At 46.9% G+C, this 15,817-nt stretch overlaps 2 protein-coding genes across 5 annotated transcripts in view; one reads left to right on the top strand and one right to left on the bottom strand.

Annotated features, from left to right (window-relative positions):
• The window catches only part of EPN2 (epsin 2), a 38,639-nt gene extending 30,698 nt beyond the window's left edge, over positions 1-7,941 (top strand). For 3 of the 4 annotated variants that reach the window (XM_083585723.1, XM_083585725.1, XM_083585724.1), the window contains exons 6-9: positions 154-330; positions 1,259-1,351; positions 3,332-3,538; positions 5,975-7,941. In XM_083585723.1, the coding sequence (XP_083441849.1) occupies positions 154-330; positions 1,259-1,351; positions 3,332-3,538; positions 5,975-6,339 (842 nt within the window). In that variant the 3' untranslated portion in view covers positions 6,340-7,941. Of the gene's footprint in view, positions 1-153; positions 331-1,258; positions 1,352-3,331; positions 3,719-5,974 lie in introns of those variants that run through there. The other variant, XM_083585726.1, reaches the window with a different exon arrangement.
• Positions 1-15,817, bottom strand: part of SHMT1 (serine hydroxymethyltransferase 1) — a 329,147-nt gene that overhangs the window by 268,584 nt on the left and 44,746 nt on the right. The window lies entirely within an intron of this gene.

Raw genomic sequence — 15,817 nt, 5'->3', positions numbered from 1 at the left:
AGGCAAGCCAGGTTCAAATATCTAATTTAGCTATCCGTTCATCGAGTGTCTTTGGGCTAAGTTACTCTCAGCCTAGCCTCACAGGTAGTGCCTGTTCTCAAGTATATATGCCCGTTAATGTATTACTTGGGATTATGTTTTCTTTGCCGTCAGGTGCCAAACCAGCAGCCTCCGTCGACCCCTGGGGAGCCCCAGCAGTGCCCTCTGCTGCCCAGCCTGTTCCAAAGAATGTAGACCCCTGGGGTCCCTCTCAGCCACCCTCTGTGGCAACAAAAGCCGCTGTTGATCCCTGGGGAGCAGTGCCAGCAAACAAGCCTCTTTCTGCTTCTGGTAAGCAGCATGTTTGCGACTCACCTTTCTGTTCCTTTTGGGGAAACCTCCCTTAGTGGAGTTCACAGCAAAACACATGCCTGCTGGTGGTTCTTCCACCTGGGGGGATGGTTGGCACTGGCACAGAATCTTAACACTTTTGCGAACGCACCATTTAGAAATATCATGGTCTGTCTTGGGCAGTGGTGGGTGGTTTTGTTTTACCTTTGTTTAGGTGAACTTTCTAGGCCAGTGGTTCCCAACCTGTGGGCCACAGACCACTCCCTCTCCCTTGACTCAGTTATCCCAAGGGGCCAGCCAGAGTTCGATTTCCTTTGCATTTTGAGCTTTGCTGGTAGCACCTTGTCAGCCCTGCAGCGCTGGTCCCTCTCCCCTCACCTGTTTTGGTCACTCCTGGGCCATGCTTGGTCACACATGTGCCCTGTGAAGTGGATTGACTTGTTTCTGCTTGGACCAGAGAGTGGCCTGAAGGCCATAATGGCAGGTGTACTGCTGAAAATAAGCAGCCTGAGCCCTGTGAGCCACCTGAAGCTTCACAACGGTAGGGCAGAATGGGAATGAAATCAAATAAACAAGCCCTCCAATCTCTCTTAAGCCAAAGGAAGTGGAATCACTTGCTCTGCTAATCCTAAAGTGGCCACTTGCAAACTGGTGCCCTCCAGATGTTGTTGGACAGCTTCTCCCATCATCCCTCACTATTGACTATGTTGGTGGGGGCTGCTGGGAGTTGTAGTTTAAAATGTCTGGAGGGCACCAGCTTGGAAAAGGCTTGTCCTAAAGAGGTAATATTCCCAGTTCTGATAGGGACAGTTTGGCCTCTGCTGGGACAGAAGGGGAAGCAGCTTCATTTCTTGCCTTACAGATGTGTCCCTTGCTGTGGCCTAACTGAAGCCCACTAACAGTAGGACCTTGTTGTTCTGCCCTGCAGGTAGTAAATCTTTTGACCTCTTCAGCAACTTGAATGGGGCAATTAAAGATGACTTTTCTGAATTCGACAACCTTCGGACATCTAAAAAGCAAGGTATGTTTGAAATAAATGCCAAACGAATGTGTGATAAAGGTGCCTGAGCGTGATAGAGCTTTGGAATTTCCAGTTGCACCAGTCCTCTTTCTGCATGCACACACACACCCTCCAAGTGTGTCTAGACTTACCATAAATGGAAGATAAAAAGGCCAGTATTTTGGAGGGGAAACTGCATATTTTTTAAAGCATATTTTCTGATCTTTATTTAGAATTCGTCCTTCCGATAATTTTTAATCAAGTTGTACCTTTCAGGCTGTCAGCCCAAAGCCTGGAGACATTAAAAATGTCACAGTTGCAGTAAATTCAGCCGAGGGCTAATGGGGTAGAGGATGCTGTAGAAATTTGGCTTGAGTGGAAATTCTGAGTTAAGATTTTGAGAGCACATGATCTGCTGGGAATTACTCCTCTGCGGGCACCACTGAAACAGACCGGAGTCGACCAAGACCACTGTTTTGCAAGGCTCCCCCGCTGGTTTCAGTTGTGGTTGCTCTGGAATTCCCAGTGCACTTTGCTCCAAGGCGTTTGGCCGGAGGGCATTTGGAAAGCTGCTTGGCTCTCCTGTTGCACTGTACGTTTTGCAGCTATTGAGAGACAGCAATTCAGTTGGGATTTGATTTTCTTGTGTGTGGTGGGTTCCGTTCCCCCCCCCCCGAGCCAAAATGCAGCTTGTTCATGGTGTGGCAGAATGGAGGATGCTGCCTTATGCTAGTTCAGGCGTATTTATCCATTTGGCCCAGTAGGCGTGGGCGATGTATCAATACATTGTCCAGGACTGGTTTGAAGGCCAGAGGGCAATGGCGCCTTCATCCGGCGGTATATCGTGGGTGGGGCTTGCCTGCCACCCTGCGCATTACCTTCCTTCTCCGACTGCCTCATTCCTCCCTGCGCCAACTGCTGGTGGCGGCAGGAGCTGAGGCAGTTTCACCCTGGCGCCTTGTGGGACCATGGCCGAATGATGCGCCTTCCTTTTCTACACTGCGATGTATCAGCCTATCACGATGTTTAGCTGGTGATACATCATGATGTTGAAAAGATGATATCGCCCAGCCCTATAGCCCAGTATTCCCTATTCTGAAAGGCAGCAGCACTCCAGCACTTTGGGCAGAGAGAGAGCCCTTTCCCATCTCCTGCCTGAAGAAGAATTGGACCTGGGACCCTTCTGCATGCAGAGCACCTGCTCTCTTGTTGAGCCACGTGACACCTGCCTAGTCTATCACCTTTGGGTTCTCTCTGTAGCAGAAATCTATGTAGAAGAAAAAGAACCACATCTGACCTCATCCTGCGTATTTTATAGCTATGTATTTTGATTTAAGCGGTTTGTGTGATCTGGCTAAAGGCAGGTCAAGCTGTCTGTCTGTCTGTCTCTCTCTCTTTTAAATAGTCAAGCCCTTTGATCATGGGGCATGGCTGAATGCACAGTTTTGTAATGGCAATAGAATAGAGGGGAGTCAAAAAATCTCATGCTTCTGAATGTCTTCTCCATAGAGACAATTAATCCGTGTCTGTATCCAACAGCACTCTAAAGAAGGATACCAAGGTCAGTTTGTAGAAACTTTCTATTATCTTACCCTGTAATTGCGATTCTAGAGTCCTTATTCTCCAGAATGGGAAGGACTCGTGCCTGACCTGCTTTAGATGCAACACCTTTTAATAGTCCCATTAAATGAAGTGATTTTGGGGGAAGTAAAAGCAAGCACACACACACACCAAGATTTGAGGCTCTCTAGTGGTAGAAAGCTATATAACGTGCCCATTCCCCATGTTAGGTGTATGTCTCAGCCTTAAATGCATTTACTTGGAAGCAACCCCATTGAGTTCTAAGCACATTGGCTTAGAACTGCAGTCCTTTAGCATGGCAGTAGAAACAGGGACAAACGAAATACATCACAAATACAGAAGCATGTATTCTGACATGAAGGAAACATATTCCCCCCCTCCCTTTTTCAAAAATTCATATTTTCTTTTCTGGCGATTCAGGTTCCACTTTGTCAGCCCAGAACAGTGGCACGACCAGCCCTGACCTCTTTGACTCTCAGCCTGCCAACTCAGCCTCGAGTAAGCAAAGCACGGCTCGGAAAACTCCCGAGTCTTTCTTGGGCCCCAACGCTGCTCTGGTGAACCTGGATTCCTTGGTATCGAAGCCTCCCAAGCCAGCCCCTTCACTGAACCCGTTCTTGGCTCCAGGTACATCTTGGTCTTGAGAGCAAATTTGCTGTTCAAATGGAGCGGGGTGGGGTGGGGGCGACAAAAACAGAAGTTGGCATGCTTGGCCAGACTCAAGGGTTCACCCAGCTCAACACCCCACCTACTAAAGGCAGTTCAGAAGCAGGGAGGCGTCCATCCCTTGTGAATAATCCCAACCCTTGATAGTTAACACGTGCTGCTCTCCCCCGGCCCCCCAGTGCTGCTCCTGTGTGTCTTCACAGTGGCCCTGCAAGGCAGGCTGCTAATGTTGTTGCCATTTTACGCATGGCAAACAGAGGTTGAGGGCCAGTTCTCTCCTGCCCATCTAGAAGTATATCCTCTCTGAAATGGAAGTTGTACCTTAGCTTAAATTGCCACTGGTAGAGTTAATCCTGTATGCAACAATTTAATCACCGAGTGCATATATGTATGTATTATGCTGTATCTCACCATTCTTCCAAGGAGCTCAAGGTAGCATACATGGTAATTTCCCCCACCAAGCTGTTCCCTTCCCATTCTCAGTAGCAGGACAGTTCTGTATGTTGGAGCAGCCTGTGTTTTTCTTCCACCTTTAAAGCGGCTGCTTATCAAGTTTGATGGGTGGCTTTGCCTTCATGCATTTTGAGAGCAAGTTCATGATTTGGGGCCAAGGTAGGCCAAATCTGTTGCATCTGTGCCCTGGGGATGGAAGGGTTTTGTAAGGGGAGTGCTGTAGCCCCTAAACCCAAGGGGTGCATGTGGAGATAGAGTTGGAACATAGCTACCACAAAACACAGTCAAGCAACCTTTTTTTGAGCTTCAGTGACTTGTTCTGGCTATTTTAGTTCTCAGTAGTTTGAGAACACCCTCAGAGGAAGACAGCCAAATTTTAGTAGCTAATGCCCTGCCCCTCTTGTTATCGGCGCTCACGAAGAAGCTATTACCAGGGTCACGAAGGTCTGACAAAAAAACCAAACTGTGTACAAGGAATTTGTAGCTTGGCAGTCGGCCCAAATGTCCTATCCTGGGAAAGTTCTTCTTTGCCATTTTCCAGCTTCTCCCTCCCTCCCTGGATATGACTTGCTTAAGTTACACGCTCATGACATATGTTAAATATGGGCCAGGCCCAAAGAATCCGTGCAGCAGGTTCTGTGCATCCATGATCGCTCCAGGCTTCTGTTTTCATGCTTCATGCTGAGCTGCTTTTGGATCTTAGGGGGAGTTTCCAAGGCTGTCTCTTGTTGAAAACAAAATGCTAATATATCTGACAAGGCACGCACAAGCTCCGAGGCACGCCCTGAAAGTAACCCTCTGCATTTTGTCTGTGGAGTGCCTGTGCTGTTTTTGGATGTTGACTCTGCTTGTCAAGGCTGTCCATCTGCAAAAGCGGAGAGGAGAAATCAGTATACAGCAGTCTTCACCAGTGGGACCGATGGCAGCTGTACTCCAAAACATCTGGAGGGCGCCAGGTTGGCAAAGGCTGGCACAGAATTTCCTTTGAAGAGCAGCACTGGCAGCAGTTTGTTACTGGGCCAAGTATAAGGCTGTGTTGTGTTGACTTATAAAGCCCTGAACAACCTGGGGACCTGGGTGCCTTTGCCCATATAAACCACACCAGCTCCTGATACCTTGGGAGGAAGCCCTCGTGGTGTGCCACAGCCTTCAGAAATGCATCTGGTGGCAACTGGGAGGATAACCTTCTCTGTCATGCTGAGTTTGTGGAGCCATCTCCCCCCAAAGTAAGGCAGGTGCCAATCTTGCTTACCTTTTGGTGCCTCTTGAAAACATGGCTATTCACCCAGGCCTTGCAGGGGGCAGGGAGTTAATGATACCTGGTTTAGAGAATTAATGGAGTTTATGGTTGCATGCATCTGAATGCACTTTTATTGGTTTCAAATTTTGCTTATTGATAGCCTTCTATGTAAGGTTTTAAACCGCCCTGGGATTGGAATGGAAGGGTGGCAATCAATCAATCAATCAATCAATCAATCGGAAATGAAGAGTGGGGAGTTATAGGACTGTGTTACATTTGTTGACTTAGACAAAAGTTTGGGATAACTCTCAGGTTCTCAAACCTTACCAATGAGGGTGAGCGCATTTGGAAAGCGAGACGTCGCAACACTTTGGTAAACTCCGCAGAATCGTGTCTTGGTTGTGCTAGGAAGCTATTGGCAGTGGGGCAATAGCATTTTCTTTCCAAAAAGTTTTTCCGGCAACGTTCATTGCTAAGATGTGTAACCCTGTTGCCCTCTAAAGAGATGTCACCCCAGAGCAGAGGCCATCCCACTCTTCTGCCTCGGGTTTTGGGGGAGCCTGGGCAATGTATCATCTTTTGGGGGAAGCTTGGACCGGTGTGAAATCTTGTCTTGTATTTGCGCGGACGAATCCCTTTCAAATCAGATATACTTAACAGGCTCCCGTGCCTTTCTTGCCCCCACCCCCTTGTCTTTCCCCTAGGAACGGCCACCGCTGCCGCCGCCGCCCCTGCTGCCGCCGCTCCAGCTCCATCGCTAATCAACCCCTTCCAAGTGAATCAGCCTCAGCCGCTCACTCTCAATCAGCTGCGGTCAAGCCCCATCATGGGAAGCAGCCCGTCCTTCAGCAGTGTGCCAGCGGTGGGCATGGAGCCTGTACCTCTGCCTTCCGTGGCACCGGTGGCGATGGCACCCATGCCAGTCATGGGCACCGTGGCATCTCTTACCCGAATGGGCCATGGGATGAACGTGGGGCTTGTGGGCGCAGTGGCTCAGCCTCTTCACAGTACCGGGCTCCCGTCCTCGGCCTCCCAGCCTGCTAACGCTACCAATCCTTTCCTCCTATAAGGGCCAAGGTGGTGGAACCTAACTTGGCAAGAGGTTTTGCAGAACTGAGTGGAATTTCCTGAGGCCGGTTTGGGCTGAACTGTGTGTGTACAAGAGACTTTGGGGGTTGCAGGGGGAACTAGGCTTGTGGTTCACAGTTGCATTCGTTGCAGATTTCTCTCCCTACTCACTGTTTCATCTCAACCTAGCCTTCTCCCGCAGATGGTACTTCTTACTTTCAGCTTGCGGGAGCATCGCATAAAAGGTCCACACTTGCACCATGAAAATTAGATTTTCTTCTCTCCCGCTTCCCCCCCTTTTTTGTTGATCACTTCAATGTTATAAGAAGTACCTGCCATTTTTAATAGTCCTCTTTGTAGACCATGTGCCGGACTGTGAAGCAGCCGCAACCTGCGTCTGCTAGAGCCCCATCCTCGTAAAGAATAGTTTGGAGACTCAAAGGCGCCAGTGGACATATTTGCACATAACTATATACTGTTCTAGACTGTTGGTTCACCCATAGTCCTTATACATCTTAGGAGAAGAGAGAGGGATGTGGGGCGTCCAGGGATTATATTTCTCTCCCCTGCTTGTACACTAAAACATGGTAGCGCAAACTGTATACCCGTGGACTGGGGTCGGGTGGGGTCGGGTTGGAGCTGGCGGAAACGGCAAGCTTGTCGAAAGCGGGACAGAAGCAAGCTCTCATTTGGTTGTGAAATCCTACAGGTGTGCTGTTTTTTTTAATGCAGTGTTGAGTTTGTACCCTTTCAAGGACTCGTCAAGGACTTCTGTCTGAGTGGCTGGCATGCTGCGCTTGTGTTCAGGAGTGTTTCGCTCTGTGCTTGTCCGATAGTGAGTTCATTTGGACATTAATGTGCGTAGTTCTCCTTTCTTTTAAAAATCGACTTGCAACACAGGTTAAAAATGAAGAGAGGGGGTGAGGGAGGAGGCAACATTGAATTCAACTTCATTGGGGCAAGTCTGGGAACTAATTTGGGATGAACTCTGCTAATACGTAGTTATCCTTATATACTTTTTTGCACTTTTTTTTTTAAAAAAAGAAAGACTAGTACCATTTTGGATTTGAGTTGGCAAGATTGACGCCCTGTTTCTGTCTTGCTAATTTTTATAATGTGGTTCTTATTTAACAGTCTGTAGCTTCGGTAGACTTTATCAGGTCTAGCTAAAAAATTAAGTTACAGTAACTTTATGATTTAATGCCCTCTTATTTATATATTTTATACATACATATATATATATTAGCTCTTGGTTTCCATAAAGAGAATTTAAAAGGGAATACTGATAAACCTTTTGCTTTTGGACGAAGAGTTTGAAATGAAAGCTGAAGCGCTCCTGTGGCATAAACTTTGAGTGGCATATGAACGTAAGATGTCATTTACAAGGAAAACACTACAGTTGCCTTTCCCCCTCCCTGTTTTACGATTATGTCTCCCTCATGATGAATGGAAAGACTCCGAAGCCTTTTATAGACAGAAGATCATGAAAGACCACTTCTCTCTTGTAATAACTTTGGGAAACTTTTAAAGGAAAACGCTGTATGATTGTTAATTTTAATCAACTAAATTCTTCTAACTAAAGATGCACTCTGTGCTAATAACCTGCTCTGTTTACAGTCTTCTTTGCAAAGTGAATTTTTGATTACTCACTAAGCCATACTCAGGTTGAAGTCGCCGTTACCGTCTCTCTTTAAAAACGGCAACTCGCTTGGCTAAGTAGGCTGCCCTTTGTTTTCCTAACCCTTCTTCTTTGCAGTGCTAACTAAGTGGCCGGCAGAAGGTTCTTGGTTGAGTCCCAGGCAACTCCAGGTACGACTGGGAATGCCCTCTTAAACCCTGCAGACCCACTGCCAGTCAGTGCCCCCACAGCACTGAGACAGGTGGGCAGAGGCTGGGTGACATCTCCAGCATCAGACCAGAGTGTCGAGGTACCCGGTTCATAAGCTTTTGCTCGAAGATCGTGACAACAGTGGCATTAAGGGGCCTGCAATCATACTGAGAAATGCTAGTGGAAGTCTTGAGGCTAATGCAGATAAAGCAGCAACTTGAATCATAGAATCATAGAGTTGGAAGAGACCACAAGGGCCATCGAGTCCAACCCCCTGCCAAGCAGGAAACACCATCAGAGCACTCCTGACATATGGTTGTCAAGCCTCTGCTTAAAGACCTCCAAAGAAGGAGACTCCACCACACTCCTTGGCAGCAAATTCCACTGTCGAACAGCTCTTACTGTCAGGAAGTTCTTCCTAATGTTTAGGTGGAATCTTCTTTCTTGTAGTTTGGATCCATTGCTCCGTGTCCGCTTCTCTGGAGCAGCAGAAAACAACCTTTCTCCCTCCTCTATGTGACATCCTTTTATATATTTGAACATGGCCATCATATCACCCCTTAACCTCCTCTTCTCCAGGCTAAACATGCCCAGCTCCCTTATCCGTTCCTCATAAGGCATCGTTTCCAGGCCTTTGACCATTTTGGTTGCCCTCCTCTGGACACGTTCCAGTTTGTCAGTGTCCTTCTTGAACTGTGGTGCCCAGAACTGGACACAGTACTCCAGGTGAGGTCTGACCAGAGCAGAATACAGTGGCACTATTACTTCCCTTGATCTAGATGCTATACTCCTATTGATGCAGCCCAGAATTGCATTGGCTTTTTTAGCTGCCGCGTCACACTGTTGGCTCATGTCAAGTTTGTGGTCAACCAAGACTCCTAGATCTACTTGCCAGGATGCCCCGTGACTTTTCATTTTCTTAGCCCGGAGATTCTGGATCTCTCCCTTGTGTCCAACAGGCCTCAACAAAAGTTAGCTCTTTGAGTAACATTGGAGATGCTATGAAGAACCCAGGTGGTTTGGAGTTCTAGAACTTACGAACTTAGCCTCCAGAACATGTTACAGCAAATGGGAGCGGAACCAAGTATGTTTCAGCCCAATGTTGGTGTATTTCCTGCTTGTCGGCTATGCTTTCTTCGGTTGGGGTGGGGGAGGGGGTGGGGCTCATCCTGACAGGCAAAGGGAGGTGGTGGAGTAAATTGGTCCAGTTTACAGCTCGTCACATTTCCAGAACCAATTTGCGAACTGAAACACAGCCGTCCTTCAAGATTTGCGCTCGCTGAATTTTCTGATGCAGTTCTCCACAACCGAAAAATGTTCAGAAATGCATTTATGGGGGAAAGCGGACACTGTGATGTCTATATTTGAAGAAAAAAAATGACACACACAAAAATGCATTGCGATAGGGGGAATTATTTGCAAATTGGGAAAAAAATTATTACATGGAGGGAGGCGTGCACAAAAACGCAATCACATTTTTGTGCAGGATTTATAAAAATTGCACCCTGGTGAGAAAACGTGGCAGACCATTGTTAATATCAGAAAAACGAGAGAAATTGAAATTGACACATTTGGTCATGCTTACATCAGGAAGGGGGTTTTCCTAAAAAATTAAAAATAAATCAATAAAACATATTAGCATCCATATTCCAACTGTTTCCTGCTCAAGGTAATGCTTTTCTTAAATAAACATGAAGTGTAGAGTAAAAAACACACATCTGTTTCCTGTCACTTCTTGTCTTTCTTTCTCTCCTGGCTACACCCACCCACACCCCTGGCAATCTTCAGATAAAGCAATTTAATGCTTTTGAAAGAAAGAGTATCGAAAAACAGCCTTACTGGTCAAGTTGACCAAAGATTTTGTGAAACCACTGTGTCATTTTAAGCCCTCGAAAAAGGCGATGTGGTTGTTAACATTCTGCTGCTTGAAGCTGAAGTGTGGTGTGCGACCAGCACAAAGATGTTTTGCATTGTGTCCTAGCAGAATCGCAGCCTGCCAGAATGCCGCAGGAAGGGAGCAGGAGTCGCTCTGCAGCACCGGTGCAGTTTTGCCTCTTCGCTGCAGCAACGCCTTGTGGGAAGCCACTGCGTAAAGTCAAATAGCATGGAGGCAAAGGGGCATGCAGCCGATTCCTCATGCGTTAGAGGACTCTGGGCTCCCTGCTACTCAACTGTCCATTCCCCGTGACAACGCAGTAAAAACGGTATCCTAGTTCAAAGAGACACCTTAGCATGGCAGAAACACTCCAGGAGAAGGTATCAGATTTAGCAGCCGTGAATTTGTCAAAATCCTCTTTTAAAGCCATCCAAAATTTCAGACCTTCCAAGGGTACCTATTTTCCAGGGACAGTCCTGTATTTACAGACGCCTTCCCGGTTTCTGATTTGATCCCTGAATGTCCTGCTTTTCCTCATGAGGTCCCTATTTTCATTAGAGAAATGTTGGAGGGTATGGTAGGGTGGCCCTATTTTCATCGGAGGGTATGGAGCTATGCGCCCTCCGAGCCAAGGGGAAAACTATACAACCTTTAGAAGGCATCTGAAGGCAGCCCTGTATAGGGAAGTTTTGTTTTTTTAAAAAAATGTTTAATGTTTTATTATGTTTTTATATATGTTGGAAGCTGCCTAGAGTGACTGGGGCAACCCAATCAGATGGGTGGGGTATAAATAATAAAATATATAATTATCATGGAATAGGACATCCCTGTTTTTATTGGCAGAAAGTGAGGAGGAATTAAAGAACCTTTTAATGAGGGTGAAAGAGGAGAGTGCAAAATATGGTCTGAAGCTCAACATCAAAAAACCGAAGATCATGGCCACTGGTCCCATCACCTCCTGGCAAATAGAAGGGGAAGAAATGGAGGCAGTGAGAGATTTTACTTTCTTGGGCTCCATGATCACTGCAGATGGTGACAGCAGTCACGAAATTAAAAGACGCCTGCTTCTTGGGAGAAAAGCAGTGACAAACCTAGACAGCATCTTAAAAAGCAGAGACATCACTTTGCCAACAAAGGTCCATATAGTGAAAGCTATGGTTTTCCCAGTAGTGATGTATGAAAGTGAGAGCTGGACCATAAAGAAGGCTGATTGCCGAAGAACTGATGCTTTTGAATTTTGGTGCTGGAGGAGACTCTTGAGAGTCCCATGGACTGCAAGAAGATCAAACCTATCTATTCTGAAGGAAATCAGCCCTGAGTGTTCACTGGAAGGACAGATCCTGAAGCTGAGACTCCAATACTTTGGCCACCTCCTGAGAAGAGAAGACTCCCTGGAAAAGACCCTGATGCTGGGAAAGATGGAGGGCACAAGGAGAAGGGGACGACAGAGGACAAGATGGTGGGACAGTGTTCTCGAAGCTACCAGCATGAGTTTGACCAAACTGCGGGAGGCAGTGGAATACAGGAGTGCCTGGCGTGCTCTGTTCTGTGGGGTCACGAAGAGTCGGACACGACTAAACAACAAAATTTTTATTGGAGAAATGTTGGAGGGTATGAAGGTTGAGAGCAAATTCCACAGTTTAACTCTGCTGCGTGACGAAGCACTTCAATTGGTCTGTCTTGAATCTTCCAACTTTCGTATGGATGCCCCTGAGTTCTAGTAATGAAAAGGAGAAAAACTCCATCCACTTTCTCTCCACTGTGCCTTATTTTACACATACCTGCATTACGCCTCCTTTTACCTATATCTCCAAATCACTCCCCTTTCCTGGACGAGATGTGCCTTTGGCTCTGAGCCACCAGGCCTGCTCTTTCATCCTGTGAAGAAATCCCTGCTGTTTTTGAGAGCGCTGACACAGTCATGCCCTGCTCAGTGTGGGAGGTAGCAGTGTCTGGAAGCGATGCAATCCGGAGTCTGGGCGACAGAAACTCAGGAAACACTTGAAATTACATTTCGTGTTTGTCTTGGGAGCCTTCCAAGGAGCACACAGTGACCTGGGTGGGTGTTCCCCTAACCCCCCTTTCATCCTCAAGGCAGCCCTGGTAGGATAGGGTAGACTGAGATGAAAGTGCCTTGACCGAGGCCACCCACTGAGCGCAGTGGCGTAGCGTGGGTTGTCAGAACCCGGGGCAAGGCAAGTAATTTGCAGCCCTAACCCGTGGACTTGCGCCCCCTAACCCTAGCCCCCAGATGTTGCGCCCGGTGCGGCCGGCCCCCCCTGCACCCCCCACGCTACGCCACTGACTGAGCGTCATGGCCAAGCGGGGATTTGAACCCAACCTTGAGTGCCCTATCCCCACTCGAGTGCACTGGAAGGATGGGAAATGAACCGGATGGCTGTTACTTGCAATCTCTAGTCCCCAGGAGAATGCGGCTGCGCTGTCCCCCGCTTAATGATTAATTTTGCATCAGGTTCTTTTTTTGTTCCTGAAATGAATCGATGATCAAAGCCATCTGTTCCCAAGCCTGACATAGCAGCAAATCTGCCTGTCACCCTCCGCCCCCCAAAAAACCCCAGGTTCTGACTCTTCCTGTTCTTAAAGCGGAACATTTTGTCGCCTGTTCTCAACATAACTTGTTTGGAAAGTTTTCTCTCTCTCCGCCCCCCCCCCCATTCTCCTGTTGCAATTCCTTTTTAATTTCTTCCTCTCCTTTGTGACAATTCCCTCTGCCTTTCCTGTTTCCTGCCCTCTCTTTATTGCAACAGCATGCTTATGCAGCTGAAGCCTCTCTTTCGCTCTTTGCAGTTACAGGTACCAGATCTAAGCCTGGCAGGCAGAATATCCCAGTTACTGTAACGGGAATTTTGCTGGGGGTGGGCAGGCAGGCGAATTACCTTTTTGTTGGCTTCGTTGCAAGTATAGTGAGAGCGAATAGAGGCAGATTCCAATTCTATTCACCAAAAGAGCTGTTTAATTGCACTGAAAGGGATTAATAGACTGGTTCATATGTCCAGGAGCCAGCATATCCATGCTACCAGGTCAAGTCCAGAATTTTGGTACTAACCTATAAGGTCCTACAAAGTGCAGGACCAAGTTACCATACTTTGAGGCTGCCTTATCTCCTATGCTGGGATGCGGGTGGCACTGTGGTCTAAACCACTGAGCCTCTTGGACTTCCCCATCAGAAGGTCAGCAGTTCTAATCCCTGTGATGGGGTGAGCTCCCATTGCTCTGTCCCAGTTCCTGCCAACCTAGCAGTTTGAAAGCATGCCAGTGTAAGTAGATAAATAGGTACCACTGTGGCGGGAAGGTAAACAGCACTTCCGTGCGCTCTGGTTTCTGTCACGATGTTCCGTTGCGCCAGAAGCGGTTTAGTCATGCTGGCCACATGACCCGGAAAGCTGGCTGTGGACAAACACCGGCTCCCTCGGCCTGAAAGCAAGATGAGCACAGCAACCCCATAGTTGCCTTTGACTGGACTTAACCATCCAGGGGTCTTTTACCTTTACCTTTTACCTTATCTCCTATGCACCTTATGCACTGTGGTCTGCATGTATTGTAGATGATAAAAATTAAAATTATTTTTTTTCTTACCTGCACTGATGTGTCATTGTTTGCATGAGGGGCTTTTATCCATTTCTGCAGTCACGCAGTCAATAAGTCAGCTGTTGAACTGGGTTTCACACCGTCACAAAAACAAATTAACCAAAACAAAAAACAAAAACGCAAAATAAATAGCAAAAAGAAAAGTGCCAAACTTAGTCCGTTCTGGAAGTCTGTTTGTTCGAAAACAAAGGCGCAGCTTCTGATTGGTGCAGGCGCCCCAGAAACAATAGCCGACAGCCGTATCGGACGTTTGGCTTCCGAAAAACGTTCGAAAACCGGAACACTTACTTCTGGTTTTTCAGCGTTTGAGAACCAAGGTGTTTGAGAACCAAGGCACCACTGTATAAGGCATTTTTGTGTGTGTTCCCATTTCATAAGCCTGGTCCAGACATCAATTTGCCACACACCGACCGGATTAGGGAGAAAGACCTTGGGTGGTGACTTTCTGGTTCTTTTCCTCCTCTGCTTTTGGGCTGGCTCACCCAGGTACATAACTCACCTGCCCACTCAAGCCTTGATGTCTCACAGTTGAACATGCCCACAATGTTCTGTGGGAGAGGAGAAGTTCTCTTTTAACCTTCCCCACACCTGATGTCCTCCAGATCCTTTGAATTACAACTCTCACCTGACAGAAGTTGTCGTGCCAGGCTGATGGAGGTTGTTTCAGCTGAATGGTATCATCGGCACAGACAAGCTGTCCGTCAGAAGCAGCAGTTGTCAAGCAATGTACCAGCCCTAAGATAGTTGTTTAGCAAACCCTTTGAGGATTCTACTCTTAGCTGCCTTTTCATTTTGTGGACGTGGTTCTGTTTTTTTAAAAAAATATTATTATTTATAAAATTTGCATACCACCCTATACTCGCAGGTCTCACTCAGAGCGGTTGCAACATAAAATCACAAAATACACAATAAAATTTAAAAACCCCCAAGCAATCCCCCCTCCCCAACGCATTTAAACAGTGCATTGGACATCAGCCAAAGACCTGGTTAAAGAGGAATGTTTTTGCCTGGTGTCTAAAGGTGTATAATGAAGGCACCAGGCGAACCTGGGGAGAGCATTCCACAAACTTATCAAACTTATCAAAATTGAAACTATCAAAGTTGCTTTGATTTCCTGAAAAGCGGTTGTATACACTTCTGGGTTTTATAGTCAAACAGAAATATGATGTATTGCTCAGTGCCTTTGCCCAAATCTGATTCTCCCCCTTCCATTTGCTACTTCCAAACTGTATGCGTGCTTTTAAAAATTGGGTGTGTATTTCATCCCCTTGCTGCTGAATCTAGGTTTTTGTTAGAAGCCCGGGCGGACCTGGTGTCGGACTCTTCCCTGGCACCTAATTCGTAACAGTTCATCTGGACAGAGAATGTAATTGCTTGGGGCTTTTGCAGTTTCAGGGAATGCAAAATAACCTTAATATTATTCACTTTGGTGTGTTAAAATCTGCGGTGATTCTCCTCTCCATCACTAACTTGGCAAGCAGCCCAGAACAGCCAGCTGGAGTTTCCTGAAAAGGTCAACATGATAAGCTGCCACCAGATACGAGAACAGGAAGTTATGTGCATGCAAAGACAATCGGTGTCTGGTTAACGTGGATAAAAATCTGGGCAAACAGCCCAGATCTCCCTTCACAGAAGACCCTCTGCGCTCGGGCTTAAGAGATTTCTGCTTTTGGCTTTGACTTGAAAATAAAATGTATAAGAAGTTTCTCTGTTGAAAGTCTTTTCGCTCGTACCCTTTTCAAGCCTGTACAAATGTTTTGCAGATTATTATTTTTTAAATCTCTATTTGGTGTAGTAATGTTCTCCTTGTGTGGGACAGCCTGATTTCTGCTCTGTTATATCCACAGGGAAGGGAGTCTCAGCTGGTTCCGATTTTTGGCCCCAGCCTGTGAAAGCGCCCAGCTTAGAGCTGGCCAGTCTCTGATATGCTTTCTTTTCCATCCTGCTTTTCTCTCTCTCCCTGGGGTCCTTTCTTATCCGCTGCACAGCAGAAAGCTGCCTACAATTCCATATTTGTTCCAAAGAATACACAGTGCTACCTGGACCTCCTGAGTGCCCTGCTCAATTCTGCTGTTCATAAAGCAGTGATGGGTAGTACAAACTCCTTGCCTTTTCCATCCCACGTCCTTGTGACTTTAGGGTGCTTTGGGAGCCTCTGTGCAAGTA

The sequence above is a fragment of the Podarcis filfolensis genome (genome assembly GCF_964270895.1).
Source record: "Podarcis filfolensis genome assembly, chromosome: 14".
NCBI lineage: Eukaryota > Metazoa > Chordata > Lepidosauria > Squamata > Lacertidae > Podarcis > Podarcis filfolensis.
Note: the sequence above shows the minus strand (reverse complement) of the source record. Positions and strands in the feature narration are given on the sequence as shown.